The sequence below is a fragment of the Chelon labrosus genome, assembly GCF_963514085.1.
Source record: "Chelon labrosus genome assembly, chromosome: 18".
NCBI classification, from domain to species: domain Eukaryota; kingdom Metazoa; phylum Chordata; class Actinopteri; order Mugiliformes; family Mugilidae; genus Chelon; species Chelon labrosus.
Window position 1 is genome coordinate 19,616,872 of NC_140351.1, and position 24,831 is coordinate 19,641,702.

General features: G+C 41.5%; 1 protein-coding gene across 2 annotated transcripts in view; it reads right to left on the minus strand.

The window, feature by feature from the left end:
* pola1 (polymerase (DNA directed), alpha 1) overlaps positions 1 to 24,831 on the minus strand; it is a 53,955-nt gene that overhangs the window by 15,349 nt on the left and 13,775 nt on the right. For both annotated transcript variants that reach the window (XM_084566013.1, XM_084566012.1), the window contains exons 27-34: positions 14,336 to 14,368; positions 14,078 to 14,170; positions 13,771 to 13,976; positions 12,614 to 12,746; positions 12,183 to 12,314; positions 11,901 to 12,075; positions 11,190 to 11,371; positions 8,031 to 8,162 (exon numbers count right to left, since the gene is read on the minus strand). In XM_084566013.1, the coding sequence (XP_084422139.1) occupies positions 8,031 to 8,162; positions 11,190 to 11,371; positions 11,901 to 12,075; positions 12,183 to 12,314; positions 12,614 to 12,746; positions 13,771 to 13,976; positions 14,078 to 14,170; positions 14,336 to 14,368 (1,086 nt within the window). The remainder of the gene's footprint in view (positions 1 to 8,030; positions 8,163 to 11,189; positions 11,372 to 11,900; positions 12,076 to 12,182; positions 12,315 to 12,613; positions 12,747 to 13,770; positions 13,977 to 14,077; positions 14,171 to 14,335; positions 14,369 to 24,831) is intronic.

Genomic DNA, 24,831 nt, shown 5'->3' on the forward strand with positions numbered 1-24,831 from the left:
CTTTTGTTGCCTCGAGGTGCTTTAAAAACTGTTTCTGGTAATGAGGAAATTTTGCTGAAAATTGTTGCTTCCATTTAGCTGCTCTAATTCTGCACAACAATCTGACAAGAAAAGTACTCGCAGGAAAGAAGAGGAGGCTTTGTAAAATAAAAACAACTAAACGAAAGAAAGAAAGACAGAAAGAGGGAAGGGGACAGAGGTGTACGTCAGGCTTCACAGACCACCGTTCTGTCTCTTTACATTTCATTGTATCTTCAGCTGCTGACTATCAGGGACCTGCTCAGACAGGCAGAGCAGTGGACAGCCAAAACGGCAGTAGTTAGGACCTCCTGGGGTGAGGTAGTGACCCTGGGCAGGTGCTGTGGTCTAACCCTCTCAATCTCCCCATATTCTTCCAGACCCCTCCTCCCCCTCCTCTGCTTCTTATGCCCTGTCATTACTAAGGGGGGGGGGGGGGGGTTTAAAGGGGAGGGGGTTAATGCCCAACTAATGACAGAGCATAAGACCCACCACCATCAGCGCCTTTGCTCCTTTCCTACATCTATCCATCCTTCCATCCATTCACTCAAAATAAACCCCTTCTAAACCACTGCACCTGTCTCCATACACCCCACTCACACATACCGGCATGCAGTGTTTCTCTGATTGATTTTTTACGTCTGCATTTGTCTCGTCTCTTGATCAGCTTTGAGCAGCAGCAGCAAAAACGAAATAGCAGGGATTTTTTTTTTCTCTCTCTTTACAGTTGATTTAACGTTATATAAACACAGGTACCTTCAACACTCCAAGAACTAACCAATACAAAGTGGGTGTAGGGATGTATTTCTAGTACAACTGACTATTTAAAGTTACTTAAAAAAAGACACAATGTTTCTACAGTGAACATGTCTATTGGGTGGTTTGTAGGAGAGCCTGACTACATCTACTCTGTCAAATCCAGACAAAAAGAATTCTAGATTTGACTGCCTTGGCCAGTCGGAAGGAAAAAGTATAGCGTTGTGTTTTAAGACATCTCGGTGAAACAAATTTATTGCACAAATTCATATTTCTTTTTTTCCTTTTATTTATTTTCTTGGCCTTTGACTATTTCCTGTGTTTCCCAGTGTTTTTTCAGTCATGTAACTAGTTGGATGGTTGGTTATGTGAAACACAATTGGTGACGTTTTTATGTGTGCACTTCATCTGGATCCGTTTGAGACAACTGTGAAGGTTTCATTCAGGACATGGTATCTTCAGTTCTGAGAGAAGAGCCCACTTGGAGGTAGGGATGTCTCCAAAGGCATGGGGAGATTGGTATCAAGGCTAAACTAAAAGTTAAAAAGTAAACATGTCTTCTGTCTGGAAGCTCTTTACATTTATTTTTTTAAATGTACTTTATTTAAGTTTGTTAGCTGGTTATTTATTTGGTTAAAATCATACAGCTCAAAGATAAAAGAGCAAGAATACTTTTAGTATCTTTCCTGTTTTTTTTATTTTGCACAACAAAGAAGGCTCAAAATATAATGAAAATCCTTAATGAATGGCCTAAGGCAGGTCTTTTTTATTAATGCATTGCAGAACATATAGAAGAAGTAAATAACATTGACCATCTTGTGACAATTCAATGTTCTGCTGGGAAACTTTTGGACCTGGCATTCATGTGGATGTTACTTAGACATGTACCACCCACCTAGACCAGACCAGGCACCCCCACCCCATAGCAATGACACTCCTTGATGGCAGCAGCCATCCCCAGCAGGATGCAGCCTGACACAGGCACACACACAAAAACAGTTTAGGAACAACTAAAAAAAACATGAAGAACAGCACAAGGTGTTGACCTGGCCTCCAAATTCACTAGATCCCAAACTGATCAAGTATCTGTGGGATGATCCACAGAGGCCCCTCCCCTCAACCCATAGGACCCAAAGGCCCCCACTAACAACATTCTGTTGCCAGACACCACAGGACACCCTCAGAAGGACCATGTCAATTCTCTGATGAGTCACAACTGTTTTGGAGGCTCAAGGTAGATCTACACAATATTAGGAAGGTGGTCATAATGTTATGCCTGATTGGTGTAGGCCTACATTGGACTGGTTCTCAATTTTTCTGGACTTAATACTTGCACAGTGCACATGTGCAAAACCAGCCAATAAAAAAGAAAAAACCTTGATTGGGACATTTCTACTTTTGAAGTGTCTTTAAGAAAAGTCAAACAAGTCCAGTTGCCTTTGTTTGAGTTTTGCGTTAAGGTATTCGGTTGAGATCATTTTCTTATTTGCAGCAAAAGACCATTTTGTCATGTTGAACAGTGACAAAGCATCATTGATTTCATTCACTTTGACAGAAAGCTGCAAAACGAAGTACAAGACTGATTAAAAAGGGAATAAACCCTTTATAAGTAGTGTCACAATCTTAGGCAGTGTACAGCAGTTACAACTTGTTCAGCACAGAGCCACACCGTGTAAACAACCGACCCATGACAAGCTGGTCGAAGACATTACGCCTGGTACTTGCAAGATGTACTAAAACTAATTCTTAAATCTATCTGCTGCTCTTGGAAACACTTTCAGAATCACTGACCACGTATGGATCGAGGAGGACAATAATCATACTAATTACCTTCCTTCTTGTGTTTCTTTTGCCATTGTTGAGGTGATCCATATTTCATTTTCATTCTAGTCTCTAGACTCCCAGTCTCCCAAGACTAAACATGAGGCCTTGCTTAGAGAATTAGTGTTTTTAGTTTTACAATACCATATACGCCGTCATTCATCATTCAACAATCTATTTGATGAGATCTTAGCTATCGTGTGTAACTGCAGCGTCTATATGACTTTTGGCACAGTCAACAAGCTTTTCTACAATGTGCTGTAATCCCCTTCTAAAAGTGATCAAATTTATAACATATCCATGATTGATTTAAGGTTTACAGCATGATTATCTCTCAATTAATTTAGAATAAAGTACTACATTAATGTGAAGGGAGCATTTTCACACAACTAAAATAGGGATGTAGGTGTAGGCATTAAGACCAGTGCTTCAGTCAACACACAAACAGACTCATACACACACACACACACACACACACACCCACACAGATCAAGCCAATCTCTTCTAAATGAAAACCAAACACACACATATGTCCCAAATCAATTAGAAACTCCCAGAGTTAACAGCTTCACCCGCAAACCCCAGCTCCTAATTAGCTAAACATTGTGCCGCTCTTGTGCAAAGAGCAGAGCATCATGGGAAATCATGGGAAAAGCCTGCCTCACCGTCTCTGATAAAGACATACGCGGGACAATGGTTGGTGGAGGTGGGAGATAAGGAGTATGGGAGCGGGAGGCCGTTTGATCGTCGTCTTTTTTGTGTACTTCTTATGACACAGGCCTCGGCACACACTGCCGTTCCCATGGGACAGCGCACACATCCAAATATTCGGTGTGCGCACAAACGTGAAAATCAATCGGCATTCACGTGAATTAAAATGAATTAATAAGGCACACATTAAAGAGGGAGGAGGTTTAAAGGAGGGGCAGCTACACAGAATGCCGTTCTCCTCAAACCCTTTCGAACGCATAAAATATATTAAAAAAAAATAAGATTAAGAGCAACAGAACTGTGACTAAAACCAAGAAACACATCAGGGTAAAAAAATAAATAAAAAAACATCTAATTGAGGCATTTTGCCAGAGCGGGGGTGGGGGGGTGGGGGTGTACAGTCGGACGTGAGAGAATAAAGGCTCATAATTGCATAATTATAGCAGTGGATACCTGACACGCTGAATGCAGACGTCAAATGAGTTCCACATAATTTAACCAAACAGAGGCAAGACCAGGCCACGACAGGGCCCACCACGAAATATACCCTCCCTCTGCTTCCTCTTCTTTGTCTGCTCGTTTTTTTTTTTTTGTTTTTTTTTTAAAAACACCCTCATTTATTCTGAAGCCTCTCCGCTCCATTACATTGTTACAGTTCAGATCTGAGACTTAAACATCCTCCTTAGAGCTGTACTTTTTTTTTTTATTATTATTCTTGAAGCTGCAGGGATGTTTGTGGAGAAGTGGGATGTGTTAAAATAGATCTGCAGTCAGGGTGTCGCTGCTTTTGACCATTGAACTCTTTACTAATGTGGCTCATTAACGCTGAAACAATTAATCAGTGATTAGTCAGTGAGAATTAACGGACAACAACTGAGATAATCTATTTACCATTCATTCAATCAACCGTTTATCAGGCAAAACATACACTTTGCACTGATAGCACCAAAAAAGAAATAACTGAATGAATCTGGCTTATGGGAAATGAACTGACAATAACTAACTTTTAGCTTTAGCTGTAATCTTATACTTCTTCCATGCGTGCATCTCTTGTTTCTTATGAGTTTTCTTTTGAGGTAATAATTGTCATTATTGACAATTTTCTCCAGGTGATTGAGTAATTGCTCTATGAGGTTGCTGGTTTTGTGACCGTTTGACCCCTTTTAAACGTACTTTTGTACTCTTCTGTTGTGTTGCTGTCACTGCAAAACTGTAAATTTGACTTTTTGATCGTATAAAACGAGACATCAGCATTTTAACACGCATCCCTAGTGTATGACGTGTTAAAGGTGAAGTTGTCATGTTGTTCACATAGTGCACATTTTCAATTTCTTGAATTCGAAAATCCAATTTTGGTATTTTTCTTGTAAAACTGACTGTTGATGATGAATGATCTGTCAATTAATCAACTGATTAATGGACTAATCGCTCAATGCCTCTCTGAAATGACTTCTGTAGCAGAGGAATCCACCTGCCACAAGACAGAAGCACCTCTAACTGGTATTTGTGCTTTAGCAGTCAACACTTCCAAAGTGAATAGACCTAAAATCGGTCTACTTCACGAACACGCACTCTGTGTCTCTCTCTCACACACACACACACACACACACACACATAGACACACAGAGTGAAAAGAGCTCAAACGGTTCCACTTTGTACCTCCTCCGCTTAATCAAAGCTTCTCTATTCAACAATTTGACCTTTTGTTCAAAACAGGATTATCACCTTCTCTGGTCTTCATTCACCCTTTCTCTCTCTCCCTCCCCCTTTCTTCTCTTGCCCCTCAGCCCGTTTCCAGGGGCGACCCGCATGACGAGGGTAATTGCAATAATTTGTTAAATGCCATGGCAACGGTGGTTAGATGGGAGGGGTTTTAGAAAAAAAAAAAAAAAAGGAGATAGAAGAATTGGGTGGTTCAGGAAACAACCAAATCTCTCATTTTGCCAAAGACAGCGGGACGATAGGAAGGATGGGAGGAGAGAGAAAGAGAGAGAGAGAGAGAGAGAGAGAGAGAGAGAGAGAGAGGAGTGAACAAGTGTTTGCCCATTCTCAGGGTGCGGGTTTATTGATAATCGTGGGGATGAGGGTGGGGTGGGGGGCAGGAGGTAATTTCACTAATGATTAATGTCTCTGTGGTCTTGGCTCAAGACGCCAACACACATGGACGTATATCCGTACACCTACACACCCACACACACACACACACACGGAGGTACGGAGCTTTCACTCTATCTGGCCAGACAAACAGCTCTATTTGAACTCTCCCTCGGCCTGAAAGGAATCCTTAATTACACAATATTACCCCTCTTCATTGCCCCGCTGTGTGTGCTGTGTCCACTGCTGTTCAGCCTACAGTGGTGTGTGTGTGTGTGTGTGTGTGTGTACGTGTGTGTTGCTGTGTGACGTGTAAGTATTCAGTGGTAGCAGCTGTTTCACACATCGTGACAAAGGGGCTGAGGGGGACTCGCTCCCCGCACATTCACCACACTAATTGATTTCTGTTCAGCACTGTGGGAGAGTTACCCCCACATACACACACATTTACAGACATTACATTCCACTCACTCGAGACCAAGGTGTTGGAAGCTACCAGGAGAGAGAGAGAGCGAGAGAGAGCGAGAGAGAGCGAGAGAGAGAGCTCTACAAAGACAACACAGGCATCCAGTTTAATTCGTTCTCAGGGTGCAGACAGAGTACAGTGACGTCTCCTCTACTGTTTCTGCTCTACCTAAAAGGAATCTGACAGTCTGTGGACATCAGTGCGCTCATACTGTACCAACAGGCTTCCATCCTTGAGACATTAGTAAAACAGGAGCAAACAAATCTCTTCTCACAGCAAACGATGCATTCATTTGTTAAACTGGACAAGTGATTAGGGCTAAACTGATCACAAGATGACATGGATGGGAATCTGAGTTGTTTACCACCTGAATGCAGCCCACTAGGAACAGAAAACTGGATAAGTCATGTTGTACAGACTTTAAATCCATCTCAGACAAAGTGATTTTGGATAATTGCAGAAATCGTGACATTGTTTCACTTATTTCTGTAACTTTCTGTAACACATGATCAGACATTCACACCATCCTCTCACTATGACTGTCCAGCTGTGTGGAGATGAGGACGTGGGCCAGGTTTGAACTCTTGGACTCAGGTTGGACCTCTCAATAAAATGTTATTGCAATCCATCCAAATGTTTGAGATGTTTCAATCTGCACTGTGAATTCTGAATGTTATCCTGTTCCAGGCAGCAGCAGATTTTTGTGTTCCCAGATGTTATAACAGGGTGCAGCATTGGTCTATAAAGCTCTGCGGACTGCTGTTGTGCAGATGATAACTACCTTGTTTGATAGTCTAACACCTTTTAAACCACTGTTTTAAATTATGAGTGTTGCTGTCAGTTGTGATAACTGATATCTGTCCAGACACAGGGATTTTTTAAAACTGGGTCAAAATGATCTTCATTTGAAAGATCACCTGTCGATTCAGGAAATCCTGGGATTGATTTATAAATACCATTTCCTAGCTCATCATGTGAAAACCAGTCCTGTGAGACGGCGCATTGACTTAAGTCCATGTCTGAGTGATCCAAACCATGACAGAAGATATAACTCTGACGACAGAGGAGAGCTTGACAAAAACAAAGCCATACCCCAGATGTGCCAACTAGATAAAACTAAAAAAACACCAATCTATGAATCTATGAATCTATGAAATCTCTCTAAATCAATCGCTATTTAACTGAATCAATTCAGTAGCGATCCCTAACTTTTAACGAATCCATTTCTAACTTATGATGAATTCATGTTATTATATTCATTATGTATTTAATCACGTTTTCATTTCTGACCTGAGCAGACAATCCACATTTTCACACCTAACATATGCAAGGGCTAAAGTCATCTACCCTGTAAAGCCTATACTCCACCAATTAAAGTAATCTTGTAAGCCAGGAGGAGCCTTGCATTACTGTGTTGATCTTTAAAGTCAACCACGTTCACTTGGTTGTAATTTTAGTTTCTGCTGATACTCACTAATCATGTCAAATTACTGCACGTGCACGTTAAACTTGGTATTCAAACTAAGAATGGCCATTTAAGTATTTCCACGGATCATGCTCTTACAAATCTTTCTGCAGCTCTTTTCACTTTGTGCACACAATGTGCTCTTTGGTTGAAAATGTCAGCGCAGTGCCCTGCTGAGGTTTCCTTCGTCTCTCGTCCAACATGTTTTTAATGGCGTCTCTTAACATTACTGCATCTGTTGCATCCCCCATTGTGTTAAATACAGACTGAGCCTTTCATAGATACTTTGAGGAAGGTCAATTTTCACAGGTTTTGACTATTTCATTATACACAGCTCAGCTTCTTTGACCACTTGAGCTTGTATTTTGTCAGCCGAAGCATTAATTTTAATTTCTTTAGGAATGTGTTGACAAATAGTGGTATGCAACAGTCACAGTATTCACCAAGCCTAAATGTAGTATTTTTGTACCAAAGGCATACTACCTTTATATCTGGGATACATTATGGATATATGTAAGTTTTAAAAAAGGCTGAGGAAAACAACAGAAAGAAGATTATCAGCTGCACTAGTTGAGCAAGTTGTAGTATTAGGCACAAAAGGAAAACTAAACCAAGTCACCTGCAAATAGGTGGGAGGTTAATGCGTGCTTCAGTGTATATAATTTTGAGTTGCATTAATTAAAACTCAGAAATACTCACAGAGTAGTATTTCCTGATGTGGCGACGGATGTCGAGTAGAAGCTTGTTGCTGATGTTGACGGTGTGGTCAGCGGGGCTACACCCACATGGGATGTGACAGCATCGCATCAAACTGGGCTCCAACTGTGGACCCTGAGAAAGAAAACATGTCACCAGCTCGTATACAGATGCAGTGTCTTCCACTGGAGCTATGTATTCTGATCTAATTCAAACTACCTAAAGAAAATGCATTTGGGGGATCTGATTGGTCGGAAAGTCTGCATGATGCTGCAACCTCCGTGCAGCTGTATAATGGAAAAAGAAAAAAGTTGCATCTCGTGACAATCCAATGTTCTGCAGGGAAATGTTTGGTCCTGGCATTCATGTGGATGTTACTTAGACATGTAGCACCCACCTAGACCAGACCAGGCACACCCACCCCATAGCAATGACTCCTTGATGGCAGCAGCAGGTCATAATATTATGCCTGATTAGTGTATGTTCAGACAGATCTGAGTTTGGCATCAACAAAGCTGTTGTGAATAAAACACATTGCTACAGTTTATTTGAATTTTTCATTCAAAATGACTTTAATAAATCTTAAGCTTCCACCTGCAGTTAGCACTGCAAGTAAGTTATTACTTACTGATAATAGCAGCTATTTTCTTTAACATTTGTTCTGCTGTTACATAATAAACCATATAAATATAAAAAGTTTAATATCAATCTAAGCTTTAAAAGTCCTCTGTGAGCAATCTACATGAGACTTTCTATACCACTGGCAGTCAAACTAGCATCTAGCCCTTCTCAATTCTACTGTATTGGCATCTACAAAAACTACTCGATCCAGCAATACGTGGGAAGCTATTTGTTTAAAGACAAAGATTAATCCAGCATTTTCTTAAATAGCTGTAATTTATATATAAAAAGGGTTTCACAATGCCAGAGTCGACTGTTCTGCATCCGCAGGTACAATGGCTTTAAGGAGCAATCTCCCTCTCCTGTGCATAAATATATGAATGCAAGAAATCATCAGAGCTCCATTTTTAACCGCTAGAAATGAAAAGCGGTTATGTAACATAGAAACTTGGCCATTACCTCCAAAGACTCGTCAAACACGGAAGGTGTAAGAGCTTCGAGCACCCCTGGGTCCAGGAGATTTTAACATTATTGTAGCCTGAAGAAAACAGGTCAACATGACCTCAGCACCCCTGAATTGTCCACTTGACAGCCAGCCTTGTAGTTAATGCAATAAAAAAAGTACCCGCAGTACATAACAATTACACTAAATGTAACGGCTTTAAACACTTGCTCCTTTAAACCTTAACTCCATTTACCTGTCACAGTGACAGCAACAAAAAAAGGTTTCAGGTGGGAAGTCGGTGACACAAAAGTATGCATGTGATACTCCCCCCACCCAGGCATGCATGGGGCTTTTTTTCGCAGCTACACACATTAACTCCCCACATCTCAGTCTATCCTCCTAATTTTGTCTGCTCTGCTCTGGATGAAAGCAACCTCCCTTCTTCTCTTTCCATGATCTCCTCCCCTCCTGCTCTTTATCTCACTGCTTTCATTTCAAACTCCCACCAAAACAAGTTGTATCTCTTAAAATTACAGACCACTTACTTGTCAGCTGTTTTATCACTGGGCAATTAAATGAAAATATGAAACATCTACAGTACTTTCTGTCTTGTGTTCGTGTGAGAAAAGTTCAAATAACGTAATCCGTGGATCATATCTTTTAACGCTCCTCGCTCCCCTAAGTGTTCGTCTACACCCCAACCAACTGTCATCTTTACCGCCTCCTGTCTGCACCTTAAATAGACTTCTGCGAAACTGTAAAACAATTTGAAAAGGTTTACGATGTCAACTGTCTAACCAGGCTGTTTTCAGCGATGTCTTGGTTTGATAATGTGCAGCTTTCACAGCGTGCTGATTTAACTGTCCACGTTTGGATTTCCAGAGCTCTATTAAAACTGTACTCAGGGAAATCCCTGCTGCTCCATCCAGATTTCTTTTCTCCCTCCACTCTTAATCTTTTCATCCCTCTCCCCCGCTACCCCCATCAAACAACTTTCCTCCTCTGTCTGTCCTCCATCATCCATCACCGCCTCCTCCTACCATCTCTGGCTCTGTGTCAGTGGTGGAGTCAAGGCCCATCTGTCCTCCCCTCTCACTGAGCTGTTAGACCATGTTCGCCACCTTAATTAACTTACTGTCTTATCAGTTACTCTGTGTGTGCGTGCGGACCGGCTTCTGACACATGGTGGAAAATTAACATCAGTAATCAGACAATTCCTGGTTGAGTTAGAGTTTGAAATGATTCAGTCAAATAATCCAGGAGAACATTCTGTTTAAAGTACGTGGGATCTTTTCTTTTCCTATGCAAGCATTCTAACTAAATGTAAGTGTGAATGCTTCTCAACAAAAACACACTAGTGTATCTCTTAAAGTGTGTCATGATATCATCCTTTTATGGAGTGTGTGCAACACTCTTGTTTTAATTGGGCAAGTTGTCTCCAACAGTCGAGGACAGAGGCTTGTCAGTTTTATTAGTGTCTTCCAGACGAGAAAAAGCTGCGTGCCCTGCTCCTCATTAGAAACTGATAACACACACTCACGACCTTGGCCTGACAAATGGTAGGAGATCAGTGTGCATGTGTGTGTGTGTCTGTAGAGCGGCAGGGGTTAAGGAAAGGCTTTTCAAGTTGCGGAGTCCAAACTATGCCAATGAAAACAGAGTCCGTATTGGAGCCAGGCAGCTGTCTAAAAATACAGACAGAGACACAATATGGAGGATGACTAAAGCATGAATCCTTCACAGGAAGTTTCTCTGAAAATGCCTTCGCATTTGACATTCTCCCACTCTTATTCGTATCTCTGATTAATTCATTACACCAGTGAAACACACCATTAGTGGCAAAACTATCTCCTCTTTTTGATTTCAGTCTTTATTCTTATCTCTGGGGGGCTCTTTGTGTTTGTGCTGCACACACAGTGCACATTTCTGACTCCACAGTGTGTTCTTCTGCCTAAGCTACGCAGATTAAATATGATTTCAGAGGCATCTCTCACATTTAAGGAAGAATGAAAGATGAGTCGTGTAAGAACACAGCAGAAGAATAACAGAGGATGTGTGTAATAACTCATGTTGTGTTCGTGTTGACTTCTACTCACAGCTCCTTCGAAGACGTTGTCGTAGATGTTGTCAGTGCCGCACTGAGGACAGGTGAAAGTAAACTTCTCACAGTCTTTGTAGCGCTCCTCGTCAGTCAGCTGCACTGGAGCCCCCAGCATGCCGTCGGCCTCCTCCTCCCTCTGGTGCTGCTGCTGAGCCCTGAAATGACTCGGGTCCAGACCTGAGATGGACAATAGCTTTCTCTAGGGATTGTTTTACATACACTGACAAATGTTTATTCACAGACTGGGCTGAAGGCAAAATACATTAGGAGTCCAACACATAACGAGTATTTTCATTGCTATTAAAGCACAATGAAACTTCTATTTTGTACTTTTATTAGGCTATTGTGATATAAGGTGAAACAAGTCTTCTATGTTTAGCCGTTTCAGCTGTCAACAGACCATAAAAGAGGAATTACGAATTCTGTTGTCACAAAAGGGGATTGGTCTTACCACTCCAAGTAAGCTGTGCCCCATAAATACCTTGGGGTTGATCTTTATTTACAAAAGAGAATTATATTGTCCAGAACTGAAAACGAGAATTCACATCAATTAACTATATTCATTTAAAGTCTTGTGCAAATTAATGTCAACAAGACTAATTAAAAACATTTTCTCACTTGAACTTTTGACCTTTTCAGCTAATTTGTGAACTAATTTGCAACCTGAAATTCTTCTACAGTTTACAATAATGTGTAATTCACTTACCCAGCCACGTGGCTATGAGCACGCTGTCAATGCCCTCGATGGGGTCACAGATGCGAGACACCACAGGGTGGACCTGCTGGGCCAGGTAATACTGAATGTCCAGACTGAGACCCTCCTGCTTCTGAAGCTGCTCTAAGGCGTATGCTCTCTGACTTGCTGCCAGCGTGGAGCCATCCTAATGGAGGAAAAATAATATTTGGAGTTAAGTTGTGATTGTGTGTTTTAACCATGGAAAAACTCTGAACAGAAATAAGAAATAATGTCTCTCTTATATGCAAACACCTTGCAGATGATGTAGGAAACTGTATCTCCAGCTTTGACCCGGCGACCACCTTGAGAGTTGATCCACAGAGCCACGTGGACGTGAGGGAGACTCTTCTTATCTGGGTAGTCCTGAGGATCCTTAGTGAGTGCCTGGAAGAGGAGGAAAATAAAAGACAGTGAAGACAAGAGACCAAAAATGAACAGACTGGAAATTGCAAATACTAAAACTGCCTGCACAGATTATAGCATAAAGGTAAAAATTATTTGCAAAATAGGTGTAGATTTGTCCCTGCATGAACATTACCACAACAGCGTTTGTTGTGGTAATGTTCTATTATGCATTCACTATATTGTTCATCAGTTTTCCGCTGTGCACACCTGAAGTCAACTCAGATTCTAGTTATACTTCTGCAAACACCATTTAAATACAGTTACAGCTTCGTCCTCACCTTGTGTATCTCGTACTGGTTGAGTGGTATGGCTCCGCTAGCAACCTTCTCTCCAACCTCCACCAGGTGTTTCTGGATGTTCTCCACAATTGCATCACGACTCTGGTCTGACAAGATCTGACCGATGACATAGCTAGAAGAACAGAAGAGAAGAATACGTTTTGACCATTGACTGAATAATAATTTGAAGCTCAAAGAGTCTGGCACGGACCATGGCCATCTTGCCATGGTTAAAGAGGTGGAGCGAGACAGTAGTCAAAGAGGTTGGTGACGCTCAGGCTTATTTATGTAAAACTTTAAGCCTTGATAATATATATCTATATTATTTGAACAGACGAGATATATTAAACCCATAAAGTTGACATGGATGAAGAAATTAGCTAGAGATCATAGCAATCTTTTGTACAAGGCTGTGAATGTGTTTATTTCTGGTGTTAAGCCAGCCTGAAACGGCCAATCAAGGAGTTTTAAACACTTCTTTTAGCTCCCAAAGTTGCCGCATGATTTTGTTATGCCACACAAATAAAAAAGATCAATGAACACATTCAACGCGCCTTGCAATGCTTAAGCTTGTTACATACTCAGCAAAAAGCAAGAAATTTGTTCTTATTCTCGATGTGAGCAAGAACAAAAGAACATTTTTGGTCAGGTCATTTATACTTCGCAAGAAACTCAAGTGCCGAACTTACAGAACCACTCCCACTGCAGCATACATCACATGCGCTAAGCATTGTGGGAGATGTGGGAGATGGACAACAAGAGGCACTTTTCTTATTATTTTCAGATGTTGGCCAGTCGTTTTGGCGACCGTGTCATTCGGATCACGCCATTCATGCGGCAAGCACCCACGCACAGTATGCCGATCTCTACCCAGGAGAGATTAGCTGTCACACTGCAAATATTAACATCTGGGAGCTCACAGAGTGACTGCCAGCAATTCCCCTTTTCTGCATAAACCACACCCACTTCCATTTTCTGACTAATCGCAGAATAGTTGTCGGACACCACACAAGAAAAGAGTTCTGCTTGGATGATGTGTCGAGAACAAACTGCAAAAACTCCCTCTTGTGCAATACCAACAACAACATTGTCAACATGTTAATATCAGTGAATGAAACTTAGCTTTTATTTAATTACGCTGGGTTTAACTAACGTACTTGCCACATTCCTTGGCCAGGCCGCACCAATCCCTCCGGACAATGTCCAAACCCTTGAGCTCCTGCTTGACGCCATATTTCCCTTCTCCCTGTTGCTCCACCACCAGGGCTGCGTATTTCTTTTTCTTCAGCAGCAACAGTGACTTGAACACACCATCAATGTCAATCTCCAGTAGTTTGTACAGCTTGTTTACTTCTGCCTTCACCTGGGAGTACACAACACATATACGCAATTAGAGAAAATGTCAAACTATTCCACTGCTGAGTATACGTGTAAACACAAAGACATGCAGACTGAAAAACGCACCTTATTGCCAAGTTTGAAGACTTCCTCCAGAGACTTGCTGTTGGTGTTGATCATGATGGAGTCAGTATCTCCATAGATGACTTCCAGATTCATCTGAATCACACAGGTAAAAAAACGCTTTAAATAGCATCATTTCTAAAACATAAATTATATGAATCTCATATTATGAATACAGAACAGGTGCAACATCAAATGATGATGTTGCATTATATTAAATGATAATACAGAAGAATAGCAAAACAACTTTTAATAACCCACCTTCTGAACCATGTCTTTGGTGTGCATCAGAATCTAAAGAGGAGAGGCGATACAATAATATTAATGGGGCTAGCAATAGAAAAGCAATACAGCACACACATAAGGACAGTAAACAAACATCTCTCAGGAACAAACAATGATTAAATATCATTTCTGTTATTTATTGTGTAGCGTGTGTGTCTCTCTTTTTGTGTGTGTGTGTGTGAAGTCGCGTTTGTGTGGACATGAGAGCGGAGCAGGTGACTTGCTTTTAAATGGGGGATAATTGGCTAAGAGGACAATTATGAGAGCGTGCTGTGACAGGCGTCTTTTCAACCCACACACATTCCTAGCCAGGCAACACGCACTCAAACACACACATGCACCGTAATGACTCGTAATGGCCTTTATAACCTGCAGGGTGAGTGACGGAGAAATAAGAGAATTCTGTTAACGCAGGTCGTCCAATGTGTGTGTGAGTGTGAGTGTGTGTGTGTGTGCGGAAGAGAGGGAAAGCTCTAAGCAGCAGAGGGATCCTAACAGGTGGGGGCCCACAGGAGGGGAGGGCCATGCGGGGGCCTAGGGTCGCTAATCTGGGGGGTCGGAGGGACGGAACGCGGTGTGACCTGTCACCAGCAATCTGGTCCTCAATCAACCGCGGACGCATATATACACACCCCGACTCACACTGTGCTCCGTGCGGGGACAAGGACGTGGCTATTTCAGAGTGTGAGGAAGGGGCGGGGTCGGGCCTCCACTCCCTGAAACCAGAGTGGGACGTAAGCATGCTTTATGGGCTGCTACATACCACTGTACGGTGGGGGGAGTTTGAGTCATTCACAGAACAGCCTCCTCCATTAGGGACTGCAGTCAAGGTCAAGGTCTCACCACAAACACACATCCAAACCTTGGCCTAAGCACATATGCAGTGAATTGTACTGCTAAGCTTTTATGCAGACAACATGACTAGCCTGTCTCCTGCCTGATTAGGACATAAAGAAAGGGAGAACAAGATTAAATGAGTGGAACGGTGTAACCCAACTCCACTGTCATAATACTTGGCTACATATCTGTTTTTGTGGCAAGTTGGTTCAACTTCTGAAACTTCAAGAACTGGCTAGAAAGCCACCTTAAACTGCGTCATTACAACTCTGACAGATGCTTTCCATCTCCCATTCAAACACCAGACTCTTTCTTAGCGCTCCCTCTAGTTTACTCTCAACTTCCCTTAAGGACCACAGTGCAAGAAGACGGTGTGTCTCCTGCACAGACCACTGCTGATTTGATTTCACATCCACACTCTGTATTCTTCTTTGGATTAGGCATAATGCACACAACACTAGATCTGGCATTTTAAAGGGGTCCATTGATTAAAAAAAAGCAGAGGCAAAGTTTCAGTTTAGTCTTGTTTGTCACAATAATTCCTTAAGCTGACATGAGCACTTCTTGTTTTTAGATAAGCAAAGAGTTGGAGCCGCTCTCAAAGCAGTTTTGCTGTCCGAGACTTGGTTCTTTGGCTGTCAAAACAAGAACTTGTTCTAGATTACGCTCTGACTTGATGCTTAAAACTGCCTTGGTGGACAAATGGTAACTGTTACAGTACAGTCAATGTGTTGGAGTGAAAACTGGGGCGTACATACTAAACAGGATATCTTTTATCTGTAAACAACTTGTACTGAGCTCATCTTGGGGCAAATAAATTCAGCTATAACTATGTGAACTCTGTTTCAAACATGTTGTTAAAACACTGAAATTATGGCAAAACTGAGCATATTTCAATCAGTCTGAATAAATTGAGAAATGCTGTTTTTTTGAGGCTTCTTCTTTGGTGAAAAATCAGAATCATCACAATTTATAACAAGTACACTGCTACACAACTAGAAGTTGTTCCTCCCACTTCATCTGCATGAGAGTGATTTGAATAAAATATTACAGTATGTGTACTTGTATACTGTAATATGAGAATAACATATTACGATGTAGAAAAGCTTCAAGTCATTTGAGAAGCTTTAAGGATAAAGGCTAATTTAAAGTACTGCGGGACATATACGGCGTACCTACGCACATTGCCTACACCGGTGCAAGCCACTTATACTTGAGCACTCGTCAGTCTGGTTCACTCTGTAACAACACCACCTAAACGCTAGTCAGCTCTGCGTCTTCTTTGTCAGTCAGGTTTATTTTTGTTTCTACTTCTTGCTTCATTTTCAGCAGTGCCGACTGAAACTTTCGAGACGATACAAACGTTTGTGTCTTCGAACCTCTGCAGTTAACCTTTCTTCGATGTGTTACATCTTTATTGATCCAAAACAATCAATTTGCTCTGCATCATCGCGACTACAGCGTTAGGGTCTGGGCTGACGCCATCAAATTGACACAGAAGCCTAACCCGCCTATAAGTAACGGTTCCATTCAAATGAAAGGGAGAGCAAAAGATCTGAATGAAACATAAACTCTATAAACACATATACGAATAAGCAGAATATGTTGGCATGCGAAAAGATTTGTTTGCCAACATGACAACAAGCAAGTTGCTGTAAAGAGCAAAAGTGGCGAAATGAACGGTCATACCCCAAAAGCAAGCCAACATATCATGTCCTCATTTTAAGCTGTTAACTAAGTGTAGTTTTTTTTAATTGTTGACCTCAGCACCAATGTCAGGAGTAATATAGATAGTTGAACTGTGAGAAATGGCTGGTGGACAGAACAAAGTCTCAAAGGCCTGGATATTTGGTGGATACACCAGAAGCCCCCAGAACATAAGTTTTATTTTCTCAATGGTACCTGACACAAGGACGCACATCAAATTATTAACTCAGGTTGGCCAATACAGATTAGTGTAAAGTATTTTCAGTCATTGTATACCTAAAATCAAATCTAAAACAAATCCAGTGGTCTTTTTTTGAGTTTTCTTGAAGATGTTTCACCACACATCCAAGTGGCTTCTTCAGTTTTAACTGGCTGGTGGGGAGTTTAGGTGTTTATTTGGAACATCTGGGGCTGGCGTCCACCTGAATCACATAACCAGGGTCAACGACCAAATACTCACCTGTCATCAATGGCTCTTACCTTTGTTGCAGCCTAGTTTTTATGTACTTGGTATAAATGGTATGGAATTTCTATAGTATGGCGTATCAAATACAATCAACAAGCCTAATTAAAAATCTAGTCTTTAAAATAGTAATAGTCAGTAATACTTTTGAAAAAACTGCAAAAGTCAGGAGTGGAGGCTGGAATGATTGGAGAACAGACGGAAGTAAAGGGCAGCACAGCGATGAGCAGAGCGATGTGGGAAAGAGAGACTGGGGGGGCAAGCAAAGTGAGGCTAGCGAGGTGAGAATGCGTTGATGTAATTGATGTGTGGACTCATTTAGACAGGTTTTCCATATGCTGTCAGTTCCAGCAGGACTGACTGCTTTAAGGAATGAACTGTGTGAAAGACAAGTCGTTTGACCATGACGCTGGAATGCGTGCAACTGACGGCGTGTGTGTGTGTGAGTGCTCATCTTTAAACACATACCAACAGAACACATACTATACGGACGAATGCAAACACATATCCAGAGGGGGTAAAAAGAGTATATGTGTGTGTATGTCTTCACCCCGATGACTAGTCTAGTCACCACCGTGCGTGCCTCTCATTCTGGTCCAAACAACTGAAAAAACTTGACAGAGGACTCATTCCACTAAATGTTATCTTGATACTGTGTAATTCCCTTCAGAAAGACAATTCAGTCTCATTCATCTGTCTCCATCAATATTAACCTCATTAGAAACAAGTATTAAATGACCTCTCATTATAATCTTAATTTGCAGAATCCTTATTTCTGACCATGCTTTGGGTTTTGAATTACTTAATATCTACATCATGTCAAGCTAAATCTGGACTGTGTCTTACCTTGACTGATTTCTTCTCAGCAAATTTATAAAATCTGTTCAAATCTTCTAATTACAACATCCCTCTTCTCCCCCCCTCACACTGTAAAACATCACTCAATTTCCTTCTCCTTGCTCCTGCCTCTTTCCCTTCTCGGCTCCTTGGTTTTAATACAGTGTAATTAGACTGGACAGAAATTGAGCAGCTCGCTGACAAGTGTTCCCGCAGTTCGAAGGATCAGGACGGAAGATCTGAGAACAGAATACATTTGTAATCCCTATCCTCCCCACTCCTTTCTTATTGTGCCAGAATACAGGTGATGTATCGGACGTCAGATGTGTGTATACATACACACTCACCTGCCAAAACATTAGGTACACTAGTGAAAATTAATGCATTCTAGTATAACAGTCCTGCACTAAATTTTTGCTTCATGACTGTTAATATGCTCAGTTTATGTTGAAACAGCATCAGAGAGGTGGTAATTCTACTATATGATCATTTTGGAGGATGTAGTTTGTGGTGCTGGTAAACTGGATTGCCTTAAAAGTGTTTCTGTTATTTAGCCTAACCCACCAGCAAAATGGGGTTGTCAAAATAATAGAAACACACAAACACGCACAATACAATTCAATAGTACTACAAACCATATCCTCCAAAGTGAAAGCACAGTTTAATAAACAACTCTTAGTTATTTTAAACTAATGCTAAATACCATAACCTTTATGAAGCTAAGATTTAATGCAGCACTGTTATATTAAAATCTATTCATTTTCACAAGTGTACCTAATGAACTCACACGTGGTAATGTATTGCCATTATCTACAAGTTCTCACATTTCTTTAAACAATTATGATTGCACCAACTTCCTCTATCACTATTAAACTCATGCAGCCAACATTTAAGTTTGTTTCTTTGTAAGATCTAACCACATCCAGAAAATGGGGAAAACAGGGAACTTTCACACCTCAAGTGATTTAAAGTATTGCCTTTCAAGTTCAGATGTAGTTTACGGTACTGTGACTTATTCGATCTTACCAGACAAATCTACCCCGTACTGGTGTACCCTGCGTCGTAGCTTGACGTACTCCACTCCCGGAAAAGCAACTACGTGATGAGGAGATGCAGGCTTCAGCAGCTGAAATGCATTTTCTCTTCTATGTCTCTCAGTGGCTGGACAAGCACAGGAAATTCGCTCTATTTCTGCCTCCTACACATCGTCAAATTGTTGTTTAACATTTATTAGCTGTTTTTAAATTATATGACGGCAACACTTTGGGCGCCGACGCGAGTTGCAGCCTTCTCTATCTGTCCACCTATTTATCCGTCTATCAACAGTCCCAGGCATCTAACAAAACATTCAATCATTTTACATGCAGAAAACTTGCAGCAGATATCAGATTCAAGACACTGCAGTCTGCAGCTTCAGTTTTTTTTCCAGGCGTACTAAGTTTGGATCCGACATTTCAAGTGTGAAAGCTGTGCAGAGTTCTTGTATTACTACAGTATTTCAACACTGAAGTGCACAGCTTACAGGTGACATTTCTCCTTTGTGCTGCCCTCTTTTAAAGCCTAACCCACCCAACAAATCTGCCTTGAGACTTGCGCACGATGACTTCAGGGCACCAGAAGATGCAGTTTGGTTAAGTGGTAGCCTGTAACAATCAAAGCTGCCACAAACTGACCAAGAGAAACAACTACAGCGGCACAAGTCTGTGACACATAACAAGTCCCGTCCAGCTGACCAGTGCAGCTGAGTAAATATAGCATCCTTCAACAGTAAGCTGGATTTGAGGTTATTTCTACAAATTATTTAATATATCACTGTAAAAGCTGCACTTCGCTCCTGTCTCAGACTTTCAAAGCTTGTAATCCCCTTCTAATTCATGTCTTTGCATGTGAACCTGTGTGCCTGCACATGAGCCGTACCACTTATTGCACCCTGTCATGCAAGCCTTGTTGAGATATCCACCTTTTCCCAGCGGTTGTTTTTGTGACTCTTTTTGTGTTATTTTTGTTGGCCTCATCTATTAGGGATTTACATCTCTTATTGTCATGTCACTCTCAGAGTATTCTTTATTGGAAAGCACATCCTTCATATTTCTTAACAGATCTCAACCTGCTTGGTTGAATTGATGATGAGATTTGTTGACTTAAAAAAAAAAAAGAAGTAAAAATGACAGGAAAAACGGACAAATAAACAAGTCACAATGCTCATCAGAAGTCCCCCCAGTTATCATCCCATTTTGAAACCCTACACACACACACACACACACACACACACATATATATAATTCACCCCTCCGCTGATCAGTAGATCAGAAGCGGCATGTTAAACCCCAGTGTGGCAGAGGGCCCTTGTAAAAAGAGCCCGGGGCACCAGTGACGATTGTTTTGAAAGCACTCAGCTGAAAAGCATTTTGGGATGACAGTCGGCCGACTGAAATAGCACCTGTGGAGGAACACACCACTGTCAGAGCTGGGGGAGGAGGGGGGGGTACACGAGGCACTTGAGCATGGGCGCACGTACACACACTCTTTCCCTTACACAATCTCACACACAAAGATGCATAAAAGATTTACAGCCTCTCGTGTGCACACACCTCCACATACACACACAGACGAAAATCCCTCTTTCACCAAAATGATTTCCCTTGCATGTAAGAATGCATGACTGCAAAACACACAAACACCTGTCCTGGCAGATGCCACATTTATGTTCTCATGTCTGCTGCTGGGAAGGTCAATCTGCTGTAAAGCTGCCTCTGATTTAATACAACCGGCTGAGATCACAAACGCCGCCGTTGATTGTAAATAACTCGACAACGACAACAATCCTCCGGTTGTCTGGTCAATTAAAATATGGTACTTCGGTAGCTGGAAAGGACACCTCCTGGTATGTCTCTGCATTTGCTCTGGCACAGGCAAAGGAGTCCTAGATGAATTTTCAACATGCTGTTGAGCAAATAAGTAATGTACGTGTAGACAGTCAACAGGGCTCTTTAAGTTATGATATTTGGGACTGCAGGCAACGGATGGCTCAGGAAGATGAAATTACCTCCGTCATTCATCAGCTTTAATGTCATACAGTGATATACTTCCAATAAATCTATTCTGAACTGAACCTTAAATATCACACCTCCACTGTACATTACAGTTCAGTAATGCTCGGTTAATTTCAGTTACAGCTCTAGCCATTTAAATAAAACGCCTCCATATTATGACAGTAAATCAACCAACTATATAGAATGTGACAATAATTAAAAGATCAGCAAAGGAAAATGGATTTGAGTTCACACATTAGGCGGCAAACCGATAAATCATGAGGCCTAAAAATTATTAGTAGCTTAAGTGTCTTTTCTCCTAAATGAATTAGATCTGCAAGGACTCGGACATCTTCAATGATGTCAATTACATAAATACGTTGGTGTACGTGGAATACACCGACACGATGCAATGATTACGTTCATTTTCATTAATGCTGAAAATGACAGGAAAAGCCTGAACACAAAAGTAAAAAGTGTTGAGCTTCTTTAAACACAGGAAAGCTGAAAGTTTAGTAAAAATGACAGAACCCCGCCAACTGTAGTGTAGATGATTTGGTCGAGAATCTCAACAGAGAAGTTCCACCGGTTTTCTGACCTCAAAAAACGAGAGAGTATTGCCAATATATGGACTGTTACAGTGAGTTTTGTCTGGTTGTTGGTTGGTGGTCAGAGCCTGGGAGTCATTGCTGTGTCCTTGCCTGTTGGGTTTTTGACAAGAACTCAACACTCTCTCGAGAGTAGGTGATAGCTAGTATGGCATCAATTCTTTCTACTAATTTTACAAGTTCTAAGAAGTTTGTGTAGATCTATAAACTAAATGATGCAGATTATCATGAACTGTAAGTGGGTGTAAGCAACCTTTTGAAGATAAAATAATACAGCTGCATTTCTAAGTGAAATCTGAACAACGCCCTCTAGTTGCAAGTATCTGGTCAGTAACAGCCATGTGGATTTCAAGTGGGCATCACTCACAGGTGTTCCTCACAGAAACCTGTTCTTGCATTAAGATCCGATCTGGCCGATGACCACATGTGGAAATGGTTTGTCTCGCATGTGTTTGCATTCCATTGATAGTGTGAACGCAATGTGTCCTGAGTCACATTAAAGACTGCCTATACTCAGCAGGAGTGCTCCTGCATTTTGCCTCATTCAACATACTACCACCATTATAAATGATCACCTGAAAATGAAAAAGCACCGCAAGAGATGTTTGTTCATTAATCAGAACCTTTCTAAAACACTCTGTCCTTGAAAGAAATGCAAAAATTAATAAATTTAAGTCAGATTCTGTCATTAAATAACATATCAGCATGTGGTTAATTACTGATGCAGTCATGTTGGTGTATGAGGAGCCGTGTATATTATTATGTATTTCCTCAATCACCGGTTTCTTTATTTACCTTTATGACTGGAGATTGCGGTGTGTATAGAAACTTCCAGGGTTGGGGATAAAACAGCACTGTTCTCGGTTCTGGAGCAGTGGTAGAGATCCATTAGAGACAGTAGCTGAACACACGTAGCTAAAGCTGGTCACTCGCGACTGGATAGCTCAGATCGGATCTTAATGCGCGTCCTGAACGGGCCCCTAAACTCCCCACCTGCCATTTAGAGCTGAAGACGCAACTTTGATGATGTTGGAACTCAAACCAGTCCAGTTGCTTTCGTGTGAAGTGAAGTTAAATCATACTCAACAATGTCTTAACTAATTAATGACAGACTATATAGTAAACTTCATGTTTCCTCATTAGGTTCACACTGAAGAATCTGAACTTTTGTGATGAATAGTATCATTAGGTGACGTTATAATATGGGTTCTTTATTGACAGACACATTCAAAACATGTCAGAATGATCATGTTTGAAGCAACAGAATATTCAAACAATTATTACAGCCCAAAAAGTAATAAATATTACAACATTACAGATGCACAAAAGTAAATTAGAGGGTCATGTTTGTTGGGGCATAACCAGAAAACTTTTTAACATATATATATAAACCTGCTTGCCAAGTCAGTGAAAACCATTTCCCAATTATCCACTCATTTACAAGTGTATCAGTGGCCCTGATAATGACCCCAGGTGTCAGATCAATCCATTACCAATCATAATCCCCGCCATTAGCTCGGTCTCACATGGCCTCATTAGTAGGTGTTACTAAAGTCACTGTTTGAATTCTGAAATCTTGTCCCGTCTGCTGTCAGCCATCACAGACAGGCTAATGTCGCCAAAATAGCAGCGCTGCTCCCGTGTGACTATTTGTTAAGTCCACTCCTATCAGGAGTAAAGCCAGCTCTTTAAGAGGACTACAGGACCATGGAAACATTGCAGCCGTCATTTCCCCAGACACGGGCAAGCATACAGGCATGTCCGCACACACACATCATCGCAGGCGGGCTTATGTATTCTTATGTCTAATTCAGGGAAATGTAAAAATGACCCTGGTGATTCTGAGGCAGCAGCAGCAGCAGCAGCAGGGGCAGAGACTGGGAGCATGAATGAAAGAAATGAGGGCAACAATATTTCCCTCACGCAGCATCACAGCACGGCTGACAGACGTGGCCGCAAATGAGATATGATAGCGCGGTTTGGGTATTCCTGTGTCTAATTCTGGGAAATGATTTGTGATTCTTGAGACAAGAAGGATGACACAGAACCTGAACGACAGGCACCAGGGGCAACAATATTTACTTAGACTTCATTACAGCCGACACACACCCTCGCACACATGTACGTGCAGGGGTTTAACCTAAACCAAACTCTGACCTCTCCGCACCCTCGGCTCTGTTACACAAGCCCGCTCCTATCCTTCACTCTGCATGCCATCCAATAATGTCAACTACAAGCTCCTGTCAGGCTGTTTTTAAACACAAGGACAGAGACTCTATTACAGCAGAATGGCTTTCAGGAGTCGTCCTCCATCCTGAGACACACGCACCTGCTAATGGACGTCAGATTTGCTGGCCAAAGGGCCAAAGGTTGAACCAATCTGCGATCCGAAACAATCAGCAGCTTCCACTGGCCTGTGCTGTTAACTTTAGTTGATTAAGAGGACATAAACACACTAACACACACCTCCGTACTCAGAGGTAAAAATAAAAACAGGACGAATCAAAAAAAGAGACAACTTCTACTCTGGTGTGATATGACCTTATTAAAACACTGAAGATAGCAGTGAATGACATCCAGGCAAATCAGATTTTATGGTGCTTTTAACTGCTCACAGACACTTCTCTATTTGCATGGACCAGTAATGTTAAGCCAAACATTAGAAATTAACACCAGCAAACAGAAATGCCCTTCAAATTTTCCTGCAACTGATCCGCAGAGCTTAATTCTCCACATTAGTTCCCGTTAATTCTCCCCCTTTGTCTGAACTGAATTCAGAGATCCACCAGCCGGCGGTCAGTGCACATTAAAAGTCTTCCTGGTGTGACAAATGCATTTATCAGCCTATTATAACCACATGTGTGTAAGTTGCCTGTGTTTCGTGTATCTGTCTCTCTGCGCCCAACTGTTCTCTGGCCAACATACAAAAGAACCCAAAATAACGCCGAGGGGTTGAGGGGGACATCAATCTGTGGTGGACCCTCGGCT